This window comes from Oenanthe melanoleuca, chromosome 2 (genome assembly GCF_029582105.1).
Source record: "Oenanthe melanoleuca isolate GR-GAL-2019-014 chromosome 2, OMel1.0, whole genome shotgun sequence".
Taxonomy (NCBI): Eukaryota; Metazoa; Chordata; class Aves; order Passeriformes; family Muscicapidae; genus Oenanthe; species Oenanthe melanoleuca.
In genome coordinates, this window is record NC_079335.1 from 114,794,978 (window position 1) to 114,808,491 (window position 13,514).

At 41.1% G+C, this 13,514-nt stretch overlaps 1 protein-coding gene across 1 annotated transcript in view; it reads right to left on the bottom strand.

Moving 5' to 3' along the window:
• Nucleotides 1–13,514, bottom strand: part of CHN2 (chimerin 2) — a 155,263-nt gene that overhangs the window by 12,122 nt on the left and 129,627 nt on the right. Inside the window, exons 7-10 of the mRNA XM_056483996.1 lie at nucleotides 11,058–11,135; nucleotides 4,832–4,916; nucleotides 2,325–2,498; nucleotides 458–535 (exon numbers count right to left, since the gene is read on the bottom strand). Coding sequence (XP_056339971.1) covers nucleotides 458–535; nucleotides 2,325–2,498; nucleotides 4,832–4,916; nucleotides 11,058–11,135 — 415 coding nt within the window. The remainder of the gene's footprint in view (nucleotides 1–457; nucleotides 536–2,324; nucleotides 2,499–4,831; nucleotides 4,917–11,057; nucleotides 11,136–13,514) is intronic.

Here is a 13,514-nt window from a genome sequence, read left to right on the forward strand (position 1 = left end):
CTGTTGTGCAGATGCAATGATGTGCACAGTTGTGCAGTGCTTTCTACAAGGCTTCATGCAAAAGGACTTTCCAGTTGGAGTTCCTGGTCCTTAAACTCATAAATAGATTATTGCATTGTAAAGTATTGAGTCTATTAAAGACAGGACTAACAACTTTGCCCTGGTACCATCTAGGACCCTAAGCTGTGCAGCTAGGTTGAGCAATCATCCAGTCCCCCACTTAAGCTTCTACACATTAATACTTCACATTTAATTATTCCTTCCAACTATGAAATATAATTTTTTCTTATAAAAAGGACTACAGATCACTTTAAAGTCAGAAAAGACAGGTTACTTTCTGTACTTCTCTTATATGTCAGTTTCATTACCATGGTACAGATACAAACCCTGAAAGATCTGAAATGTCCTAGAACTGAAAGCTTAGATTAAAACTGTACAAGATTAAAAAATGGTGTACCTCGATCAAAGGCCATTTTCACATCCTCAATGTGCTCAGTGAAGCCTGAAACTCTGTAGAGGCCCTCGGACTTTAAACCTGAAACAAAAAGTTCTTGTTAACTTAGCTTCAGTAACCTGCAGATATTTAGGCTTAAGAACAATAAAGCAAGAAGAACAGACCTACAGAGTGTAGTAAAATGTTACTTGTAATGTGAAACTCTGGAGCAGTTAAGGAAAAATCAAGACGATGTTAATTTTTTTTTTTTTAAGGATTAAACCACTTTAGAATTTATACTTTCTCATTTTTTTAGGTACATGGTTGATTTGATTGTATTAGAAAAAAATACTGCAATTTGCTAATGGTGAGGCATGTGATGTTATTACGATTTATTCATTTTATGTAGGAGATTTTCCTGGATTGGACTATAATTAATAAAGCTTTAGAGGTCTCCCTTCCTTTTTGCCCAATGATAAAAAGCAATGCAAGTAAAAGACTGCCTTTCCCTATGAGCACAATTGGTTCTTGTTTTGCTGTCAGCTTTTACTTATACACAGCTGATAGATGTGATGGATACAGTTCTTCCCCACATCAGTACATCCTTTCTGCAGTTTTTTCACCACAAGTGACCTGCTCAGTTGCACAACTGTCCCCCCACTTCTCCACACCAACATGAAAGGCAGAGCAGCTCAGCAGAGCAAGCCAAATTACACACACATTATTCATTTCAATCCCAAAATCCCTTATTGTAACTATACACTGTGCCAACCTACTTATAAGTTCCAATATTCTTTGTCTTCTTAAGAACAAAATCAGAATCTTTCATAGTTTTGTGGCAATTAAGGAAATAAATCTGAAGATGTTGAAAACACAGAGAGCAGGCAGCAGATTTTATCTCAATCAATAATGTACAAGTAAGTGATTAGATCTCAAATGCAATGTAGCTTCCTGCTATATCATCAGAGTAAAGCTCTTCTGTCTTAGTCCATACTGTTCTTTCCATTTGTCCCTGCAATGATGATATAATCCTGCTAGAGCTTTACAGAGCGGTGCAGGGGATTTACTAGTAAGTCTTTGAGTCAATTCAGTAGATGATGTGTGGGTTTGAAATCCCTATGGCTAGTATCAGTGTGTTGCTATGCAGATTACTGGAATGCCATGAATTCAACATTATTAGATTCCAGTGCTGAAGCTGTGACTAACAGGAAAATTTGCCTTATTGGCAGCACAACATACACATTTGCTATACAAAGGAAAAAGACATGAATATTACAGAGGGGATACATGATTATTGAAGGGGCTTTGTTTTTCCTTCAATCTGGCACACATTTGCTTACCAAAAACCTGTCACAAGCTTGAGTTTTGGCAGTGACATGCTGCCTGTGCCACAGGATCCATCAGTCACTGACCGAGCATCGTGAGAAACCCGCGCAGTTCGTGTCCTGCCACAAAACACCACAGCCCCTGACCTCCCTTGTCTGAGTCACTTCCAGTCACTTGTGCTCTCCTGCCCACAATGTCCGTAAAGGCTATTAAAAATGCATTTGATTTAAACTGATTACTCTGAAATTGGATGTGTCCCTAGGTATGTTAAAGTAATGAAAAAAGACACGCAAACGTGAGCTTAAAAGTTCACTTCGAAGTTCACCCCTTTCAGAAGTGTAATGTAATACATGTTTTGACATGTTTTCAGAAAGCATTTCAGGGAATTGCATTAAGGAATGCCATGATTTAATTTTACTGGCTAATGCAAAGCAATGCATCACCTACACTAAAGCACCCCTTTGCTCATCCTGTCCTCAGTGTGCCCAGCACCGTGTTCTAGCTTAGCTCGTCATCCAAGCCATCCTCATCTCGCTGTGCCTGCTGCTCTCCCAAGCACACAAACCTCTTGCTTCGATCTCCCTGATGCAGGAATCCACCACCATGGGCCTCTGGGTGTTGTGGGCCTTCACCAGCGTGGTGAGATCGCAGCAGTAGACTCGCTTTATCCTCTTGAGGTCTGGCTGGCAGTCGTTGGGCACGTACTTGGAGCACTGCTTGTGTACGTTCAACCCGCAGTCTGCAAGCAGAGTTAGCCAGGTTAACCCTTAAAGTCATTAATACCAATGCTGATAGGTCTTGTCTAACAATTTATTTTCCTGGTCTACATCAAGCAAGTGGCACAAAAAAGACAGGTCAGGAAAGATAGAGAAGGATGAGCATGAAAATGTGTAAAAATCTCATGGTGGGAAAAGTAAACTCCAGCAGGGTTGTCAAAAAGCTTTAAAAACTCTGGATGTCCCTTACACTCCTCTGAGCTGAAGGAAACTGCTGGTGCAGTATGGATCTGTTCATTACTGGACACACAGCTCAAGGTGTTGCATTTAAACACGTGAGATTTAACTTCTGGGTATTTTAGATTAGCCATAAATAAAGTTGGCACAGTAATGACTGTCTTTTGCTGGCTGTCATGTGGCTTAGCACTGATCATGATTGGAGAACCTAAGATTCACCTGAGCACTCCAACTGGGACAGTGCTGGGAGCCAGCATGCCTCACTCCCCCTTCCACATTTCTGCAGTGTCACATTTTGGCTCTCTCTGCCACATCAGCAGACTCCCCAGCCCTGGCTCATCACTCCACTGGTGACTAAGTGTCCCCTGTGGCTTAGCCTGTAGGTCAGATCAGGCGTATAAAAGTCTGTGAAAGGCATGGTGTAAAAAAGTGATTCATTTTACAAATAGTTCTTTCTGTCTTACTCCAGAGCCAAATACTGCCCCTCACTTGCACAGGTGAGTTTCTGTTTAACCATCACCTTCACCTTCACAAACTGAATTTTTCTACTATATTCAAGTACTCAGCCAAATGAATTTAAAGCTTCAGTAAATCAAACACCACCATGTGAGTTGCACTGTCATATATAACTCTGATTCCTGTTTTAATGCCTTCCCAGTCACGTTCATCACTGATGACCCTTTGAGATAATTTAACATTAAGCTATTAAAAATGTAAACATGACTATTACTTGCAGCATGTTTCAATATTATACTTTATAAAATATTAATCAAGCAAAATCATAAGCACACCTGAACATTTAATGGAATTGGGTAGGTTTTTTTTGTGTTTCTCCATACAGTTATTACTGCATAATACATTATTTGTGAAATCTAAACAGATGTGGGAAGCTGCAGTTAGGATCCTGCCTGCAATGTGTTCAGTGCTGCTCTCCAGGCATGTGAAGTTAAATTTAAACGCATCTGTCTACAAAGTTAAATGCTGGTAATTTTATGAGGGAGAGTATTATGTTTCATACTAAATAAATATGCCTTTTCATAAGTTTCATATTTTATGTGTGTGAACAAATACAGTGCTGTGCATTAGGGAGGTCAGGTTTTGCACACTTGTGATAAGATCAAATATCTTGGAAAGCAAACTACTATTCCTCCTTTTTAATGTCCTTCTTGTATTCTTTGTGTTACCACTATTCAGCTTCAGACAGAGAACATGTAGCAGTAGCTGAGACTGCACTTACTAAAACCCTGCATTTGTGAAAGCTATTTTGATCCTTCAAACTGTGGTCTAAATTAATTTTAGGCAACAACCACCTCCTCTGTCTATGAAAGGCAGATGTCAGGGTTGGATGTGTTTGGTGCCAGTCTGAGATCAGGAATGCCTGGAGGCCAGGGCAGGGAGAGGTAAGACAAACAATTTTTTAAAATTATTTCAGAACTGTAGAAAGAAGTTACGAAAATCCATTTGTAATACACCAAATACTAATTCACTTGCTGAATCCAAAAGCTCATGATGTGATGATTATTGGATTTTTGCAACATAATTTTTTTCCACAAAAGAGCAAACAAATTTAAAATAATTAAGGCACCATTAAAATGCCAATACAGGCACCAGAAAACCAATCCCTCCTGGAAAATGAAGGTCATATTTTTTGTTTTTATCTTGAGGTGGGATACTTCAGGCTTGCAGCAATGCATGGTATTTTTATGGGAAACAGGTGGCAATCTTTTTTTGCAGACAAGGGCACTTCCCAGCAATTGGTAGCAAAAAGAAGAGTTATGAAGCCTTGTTGCTGTCTGGCTTTGCCATTTCCAGTGCTTGCATCTCAAGGCATAAAAACATCATGGATAACTTAATCCTAAAGAACAAGTTTCAATGTATACAGCAGACACAGGCACAGGCAGGACCAAGGTTCTAATAGAGGATGCAACTCAGCAACCAAGGGCTGATGGCTTCATTTCGAAACCAGCTAACAAGGCAAATGAAAATGCTCTAACTTCTATGGGAGGATTTCCTGCTTTGTTCTTTAAAGAAATCCCAGCCCTCCACTCCTGGAGGGAGCACAGGCTGGGACAGATGTCTGAGCATCCCAGGAGAATGACAGGAAATGTTGAAGTGCTACCTGAACACCTCACTCCCTGAGCGATGAGACCCCACATGAAGTTGGCGCAGTATTCACACCAGTGCGGACCTCGAAACGTATGGACCTGCAACACAAATGGGGGTGGGGGGAAGAAATGGGGTCACTGGCAGGCAGATGGTCTGACAGATGGAGCAACTGAAATGGATAAACAACAGAAGACTCAGTAGGAGTAAATCTTTAGCACATAGTGCCCACATCCTTCCAACGTCTAGATGAAATAAACCATGGGAACAGAAATTTGCTTTGAACTTGAAGTTTATCTTTCAGGAGGCTTAACATAGCAGAGAACCAGGCTGTGGATGACACTGAAAACAAATAATTTTTGCCTGCTGACATTCTAGCGAAAGCAGAGGGGAGGAAACCAAGAGAAAATAAAGTAAAACTAATAATCCAAAGAACTGTAGATAAAAGCACCCTTCCCCAGTCTAGTAAGTAATTTGAACTCACATAGGGAAAAGATGTCAATAGACCCTTTTTCAGCAGATCAAACTTCATTTTGCTACAGTCCACACACGAGTAAACAAAGAGGAATAAAATGATTTGTGTGCTGACAGAACCCACATCTCCCCAGCCACGTTTTGCACACCACTGCTGCTTCCGCCACTGGTTTTCCAAAGGCTACAGCAGAAGATCTTTTTATTTAGGATGTGTATTCTGGTAAAGTAAGCATTTAATTTTCATTGAAATGAAGAGTAAATAGTGAGGTCTATGCCCCTGTGAATGGGCATGGTATGAGCTAGTTCTGGCCAGAGACTTAATTGAGCTTAACAAAACATAAATCATTCACACTGGCTGCTAATGCATCCTTTCCTTCTCTCTGCTCTTGTTTACCCATTGGGTGGATGGCTGAAAGGCCACTTCCACCCCTGGGATGGGAAAAGCTGCTCTTTGCTTTTCATAGAGTGAAAAAACAGTCATTGCCCTTTTTCAGATAAACTGTAAAGTTTTAGGCCAAGCATTTTGCATGCTAATGTTTTTGCCCCATTTGTCTGCAGGATCACACCGACACAAGCCTGTACTCTTGAGTTCAGAAAGATGAAGTATTATGATTTTAATACAGACTTCTTTTCCTGATTTTGAGATAAAAATGTGAGCGTGACTGTAAATGGCTCCTGACCAACTATTCACAGTCAAATAATTGTGTTAAGAAAATTAAAGTAATAGTAGCTCTTCCACCCTTTTGACAGTGAAAGGTCAAAACTGGAATGTTTGACTTTTTGATATGGTATGTTACCTCTCAGAAAAACAGGTATCTCTGTGAAACAAGACTTTCCAATAAAGTTTGTGATAGATATAGCTTCATACTTCTTTCTCATTTCATTTTATTTTGCAGAGTGGGTAGCATGAATTTCAGACATAGCTTTTTGTGGGGGTAAATGGCTGTATGTAACAGCTGAGGACCTGAGTTTCAGTCATATGCACTATGTGACCTTCAGTGGATAGAAAACTACAGATAAAACTAATTATGCCTGCATCTTTATCACTTATAGACTGAAAGCCACATAATTAGTAGGTCTGCACCTGCACTTAATTGTGGGTGAAAATCATCTGCTGTGGGAAGATAACTAGCTGTGTCTTCTGCTTTGCAGCAGTTTACAAAAGCTAACCTTGTGAGAAGGGGTTGTAAGAGCTCAGCCAGGACTTTTAAAAATGCACCATTTCACAAATAAAGTCCATTGCAGTTGCTAGGATATTTGGGGCCTACTTGCTCACTTTACATAAAGCTTAATTCAACTGATCTGGCTGAGGCTTATTTTGAAAATGGTAGCTGATTATTCCTTGATCTTTCCTGCCATTAATTGGAAAGTCATCAATGCTGACTGAGGGCTCCAATTGAGAAGTGCTGACAGCGCATCCTTCCCTTGTTCCATTCAGCCTGGTGGCCCTCAAAGGTTTGAGTTCTCTTTATTCATTCACTTCAATTTTTCACGGATCCGCATTTTAGCTCAAATGGCAAGCCTCCAGCTGAAATACCCTGTGAAAAGCTAGTCTTGGTGGTTTCTGGCCAAGCTGAAACAGGGAAATTAACTGAGAATAAGGAGAACTGCAAAAGTTTCTAGATGAAGGTGCAAAATTTCCCTTAAGATGCAGTTTTGAACTAAGTCCCTTCTGGCTTGTCATTAATTTTAAAGAAATAACGGAGGAAAACTGTTCATAGGAACAACATTTTTGAATGGTAAGTGGGAATTTTGCCTGCAAGATTGGCCTCATCTCTGTTTCTAACAGGGAGAGGTAACAGCATGTCTCAGATTTTTGAGATGCAGTTTTAGTTTTTGCCCCATCCTTTGTAACAACGTCATTACAAACAGACTGGGCATAGATTTTTTTGGAACTATGATCTGGAATTATTTATTGCTGGTTCCTACCCCATCCTGAAGTCTCAGTAGACCTCTCTGTGAACACACAGCATAGACTTGAGCTGCCTGAGCTACAGCTGACACATAATTCAGACTTTTAAAAGGAATTTACAGGGAACTATTTCTTAAAATAAACCAACCCCCTGACATTTCAGACTATACACTGTACTTTTCTTGTTCAGTCTTTCATCCTCTTCCAATGGAAAGTTTCTTCTTACATTCACTGTCTCTGCTGGACAATCTCACACAACACTACCCTGCATGTCTCTTCTTGCTGCCTTCCTGTTCTCTTTGCCCTTCGCCCCCCAGGTGCCCTTGCCTTCAAATGGCAGCATTCCCCCTGCAGGTGCTACCTTATTCTCTTCTAGTTTGTGTCTGAGTCATCTTCATAGGGGGGGAAACTGAGACCAAAGTTAAGGAACGCCAGTACAGCAGCAAAACAAAACCATGCCGTGAGCAATACTGCGGAAATGAAGAAAAACAATTCTCTTGAATTTAAATGACATTCTTTTTAAAATTGACATTATACAATGTTGTTTCTGAGACAATTTTGGTTTTATGTGAGTAGGTTTGAAGACTTTTCCATATGCTTTCCAAGAAAATAAGTTTTTTTTCAGACTTTTGCCTGAATACAGATACATTTAGACTCTTTTGTGGACTCCTGCTGAACCTGAACCATTTTCAGGGAAGAAAAGCTGACTCTGCTGTTATTTTTGTTTAAATGAAGGCTCATAATCTTTGTAATGTCTTTAAAAAATGTCTCCCCCAAACTCTTTGTCTTGCAGAAGCAGTATTTTCTGCAGTGCTTAACACAAGGGAGATTTATCCCAGAGCCCCCTCTTTCCCAGCAGATCTCCTGACTTGTCTGTAATCAGCTGCCATTACTCCACCAGCCCACCTGCAAATGGGATTTGCCCATCTATGGTAGCAAACAGGCACAGTATTGTGGTAAATGCATACTATTCAGCTGTATTTGCTCACTTAAAGCAGCACAGAAGCCCTCTCATGAATTCCCAGCTTAGAACAAAAAGTGTGGAGCATCCTCAAACTCCATGCTGCTATCCTCAGGCACGAGGTTGACCTCACCACCAGCTGGGACCCCACTGAAGCTGGCAGGTAAAGCACATCCTAAAGAGGCTGCTGGATCCAAACTGGAGCAAGATGCAAGAGGACTTTGGGATCCAGTTAGGCTGACATCCACACAGCCAGAGAAATACCTCTGTGCTGTTTCTAAACAGGGCTTGGGAGATTTATTCTCTTTCCTGAATTATGGTATGTGTGCACTGGCTTATGCAAAGTTGTCCCGCCAGACAGACGCCAGCTCCAAACCTAAATCCATGTGACTGTGTGGTGTGCTCAAGATGAACACAGATTAACAAATCAGCCTGGATACTAAATCTTTTTTTGTCCACTTGCCTTGACTGTCTTTAAATTTGGAAGAGAGGTTGAATGAGAGAGAACGGATGTTTGGAAGAGCATAAACCTGGTGTCCTCATGCTCCAAACTTCACTGCTGCTTTTTAATTTTTGTATTAGCTTGGCAAGGATGGATAAGAGCTGTCCTTGCTCTGAATTTGTGCCTTGTGCCCATTTCCTCCTTTTGTTCTTTCTCTCTTGCAGTAAGTAAGATCTTTGGTATGACATGTACAAAAATCCCATCAGTTTCACTAGAAATGTGCCCTTCATTTTTTAGATTCTTCATGGGTAAAGGACAAAAGCTAAAAAGTGCCTGCTTGTTCATGAGGAATTGTCTATGACAAGATTATGAGGGACACTGTGACACATAACCTTTATCCCTAGAAACTGAGATGAATGATATAATGCACATCAGTATTCACTTAAAAATGGGGAAGACAACTTTTTGAATGTCTTCAAAATAGCATTGTCCTTCAGATAAACCCCATACCATCATAGCCTGAGTGCTGTCAAAAGCCATCAAGCATCTTGCCCCAAGACCATAAAGCCATTCTTTCTTTTTAAAATGATTTCTTAACCCTTTTATCCAATGAATATGGAATATCTTAAAGATATTAGCCTTGAGCCATATTTTAAATTTAAATGTTCTGTTCTGGGTATACAATCCACTTTTTTTTTTGTTCAACAACTGGACATGTTCTAATGTATTCCTTTGGAAAAGTAACTGTATTTGCATAGTGAACATATTTGTCCATTAAGTAAATGTAACACTTTTGCTTGACCTTTCTGGACAATTATTTTTAAAATGTTTGTTCCCTAGGGTCTGTTACTGTCTTTACTAGGACAGAACAATTATTTTCTGCTGTCAAGTCTTTGAATACATATCTATTTTAATCATGTGGCTTTCCAGTTAAGCTATGACTCTTTTGAAAGAGAAAGGAACAGAAACTATACAACAGCTAGATTGTGCAAATGCAAAGTTAACTGGGCACAGGTCCAATTATAAATCAAAGCCAAAACAAGGGAAATTTTGAAGAGGAAAGAATGCATGGGTCAAAGTGGAAAGAAGTCTCAGTCATGAGAAAATATTTTCTAGTTAAACTAAAATAGTTTTGATATTAAAATGATAAGGAGGACAAAACCCAGAAAGAATGAAAGTTGTCTTAATCAAGCAAGAAAACACAGAGTGTTTCCCCTATTTCCTTCAGTGCTGATCAGAGAGATAAATATTGACTTTTCTGTTGTCTGGGTCAAGGAAGGGGAACGAGAAAAGAGATGCCATTATTTACTTTGTTCACTAATATTAAATTATTGATTTGCCAATGACAGCAGAAGCACTGAAGAGGTTAGCAATGTCTGCACAGCAGAGTATGTTGAAAAATAAGAACTGAAACTTTTTTGCTAAGTGAAATTATTTTGATCAGTGCTTCTCCTTTTTTGACATGCCCTAGATGAATATCAGAAAATTCTAGTTCTGCTAATGAGTCGAACTGTTCTGACAGTGACCCAGATCCTCAAGGAGCATTAACTAAACTGATGTTTCAAAGCTGAGATACATTCCTTTCTTGTCTTGTTACTGCCTCTTATTCTCAATGCTCATCCCAATAAGCATCAAAACAACAATTTGACAGCATCAGCTACGGTAACTGGCTGGCATGCTCTGAAACCAGCACAGTCCTTTTGGCAAAACATTTTAATACAAGCTGCCTGGAAGGTCTGTTCCCAAAGCTGAGTCACTTCCCTACTGCAGACTGCCAGAGACAGCACTCGGGAAGAGAATCCCTAAGAATCTGATTTTGTACGTACAGAGAGCAGAGAGATGATCCATTTAAATGTCCCCGTGTTTGCACAGCGATTTGTTTCAGTTTGACAAGCAAACACAAGCTCAGATCCTACAGCTCAGTGGGACTCTGAGAACATTGCCTTAGCATATGGTGGGGGAACAAAAGCTGGGAGACAATACCCTCCACTGTGCTTTGCTTTATTGTTAGGAGCACCCGAGCTCTCTCAACTTCTTCTGAAACCAGAAATGGTCCAAAATGTTTGCTGGTAAAATACTGCTGACTTCTGATAATAGCTGGTTTTGAAAAGGGGCCTTTTTCTTATTTAAAAGAAAATACACTTAAGATGAAGACAATAAATATGAAATACTTTGTTTCTTAATAAAAAAGAAAACTAAATCTGTGAAGAAGAGTTAAATTTCCAGTCAAGTAGTATAGTGAGCAAGAAAATCAATATTTGGATTAAGTGCCTATGTAACAGCATACTAAGAAAGCAGCTAATGTAACTTAATATAGGAAGAAAAATTAATTTTTCAACGCTTTTCTTAGAGCTAGTACAAATAGGTGCATACAAACCTTACCACAATAAAAAATAAACGTCAAGCATTTCAACATTACTTTTTAGCTGAAAATAGTCGCAAGCTGTGCTTACCTTAAAATTGTGTGCTTTTTCATAGTTGAAGTGGTTGTCATTCTGAGTCAAGGCTGCTCTTCTGACCAAGGAGGTGATCTGTGAATAGGCAAAGAGTTTCAGAGGTTGCCACAGGAGTGCCCCCTTGACTCCCACCTTCACCCCCAGGGCCACGGCCAGGAGCTCTTGGCGCTTCCTTCCTCGCTTCGCCTTGTGAACCACAGCACAGCTTTTCTCATTTTCCAGCCACAGCTCCTCTGAGAACATAGCGCTGGGATCCCAAATCCTTTCCCTGTCTTCCTCGGCGCCGGGGAGCCTGACTGGAGTCAGCACCGTGCAGTTTGTCCAACTGCTTCTGATGTTAGAGAGCAGATTTGAAGCAGCTGCAGCCCATTCTGCCGAGACCTCTGGCATGTGACTCGAATGGGCCGTCTTGTGGGACGGAAGGAGCTTCTGCATCTGAATAAGTAACGGCCTGTGCCGTGCAGTTCTTGAGGCAGATGTGAGCCTGAACAATAGCACAAATTCATACACTGAGCAGCCTCCCCCACTGCACTCCCCCACTGGGGGTCCCCAGATCGGAGCTGCCAGGATACCGGCTCTACAGCTTCACCCCAAAAGGCATTTCCAGGGACAGACCTCTTCCACTCTACAGTGTGCTAAAAAATGAACAAACAAACAGAAAGCCCCTGGAAAGCCCACACGACCGAATCCAATGCTGCATCCAATTACACTCAGACTTGGAGGCTTATCAGGCAGCAGTCTGCATGCTAGCAGATTAAGCCCTTAAAACCATGATGATTGTTTAATCTTACAGGGCAAAAAATCTTTCTCTCTCTCTTTTTTTTTTTTTTTTTTTTTTTTAATTTTTTTTTTCCATATCCTGTACAAGGGAAAAAAAATCCAGCAGCACTCCAAGCTTTAATAACACTTTTATGCCATGGTTTAAAGGAATCATTTTGTCAGTATGCACTTGGTAGCAATGAGGTAGCTCACTGCCAGGAAAGGCTGGAAGCCCAGCTGGGACTATGTGGGTTTGGAAGCCCTAGAGCCCTGTGCAGCACTGGAATGAAGGCAGCAGGGAGCTTCACATGGATGTAAGAGGCCCATATGCACAGCCCTGTTTGCAGAACAGGGTCTTCAAGGTGGCAAGAGTGGCTGTCCTTTGCTCTGGTTACCTCCATCTATAGAGTTTGAAGGGAACTGTTTTCCAGTTAAAGCCCAGGGACAGGAGGTATTGGAACCCTGACCAGTAACAGCTTTCAGTGTCACTTTGGGCATGCGATCCACTTTTTTACAGGCAGGTAGTTCTGTGTCCCAGGATATAGACGTCTGACACTGAGCATCGCTGAGAAGCAATTCAGTGCCCCCTCCCCACTCATTTCCTTCCCTGCAGCTCCCCTCTTCTACTCCTTTACTAAGAATTCCAATTTCCCATCCATAAGACGAGGACCGGACTTACCTGCTCGCAGAGCACTGGGAGATTTCAGTCTAAAGATGTGCCTAATGCTCAAAGTGCTATAATAGAGCAGATGGGGAGTTGCCAGTGCTACTGGGAAAACTGCCTCTTTGAACTGGAGACACTAAAGACCACAACAACCTTTTACAGTCTGCCCCACTTCAACCAACCCAGAAAATATGTGGAATTTAAGTATTTAGTTCACTTACATTAACTTGTGAAGTTGACCTTGCATCTATTTTTTCTGCTTTTACCTCAGGCTGAAAAGTCAGAAGGTTCATCTAATTCACTTACTAACCCCTCCACCACACAGACTGCCTGTGCTTAGTAAAAGTGATGCTCTGCTGATTTGAAAGCCCATGGGGACAGATGGCTGTCCATCAGTAACATCAGGCTGTGCAATTTCAGAGAGTAGGGTTTTCGAGAAGTTGTGCAACCTGCAAAATCAGCTTCTCAGTCATAAAAGATGCACTTACTTCTAGGTATAGCACACTTAGTCCCTTTCTTTTCCAGATAACTCACAGCACCACTTTTTACACGTTCCCATACTTCAAAGCTCTCACTCCCCAGAAGGGAGGACTTGCACACAAACTCTCTGCTCCCTGAGCAGTTGCTGCCCATTCAGCCTTTCCCCAGGGCTTGGCACTGCTGTCTGACCACTGGTGACAACTGGCTGTGATGCATGCATGAGCACTGCTCTGCCTGCAGGAAACCCCTGCTGCTCTTCCATATGTCGTCTTGTAGTGAGTCCCAGTTTCTGCTAGCTCGGGACCTTTATCTGCTTTCCAGCAGATAAGACAGGCTATAGCTGCCCAGCTCTTTCTCCATGTGCTTCAGGAGGTAAAGAGTATTGCTTTTTGACAGCAACAATGGCATCAGTTTGGGCCATCACAAAGGAAACCTTGGAGTGGCTCAAAGTTCTTACCACATTCCAGTTTCTTTCCTCAGTGCCATTTAAAATGTATTTATATTTATCAGAAAGAAAACCCTCAAACTAGCTCTGGGTTGTCAGACACCTC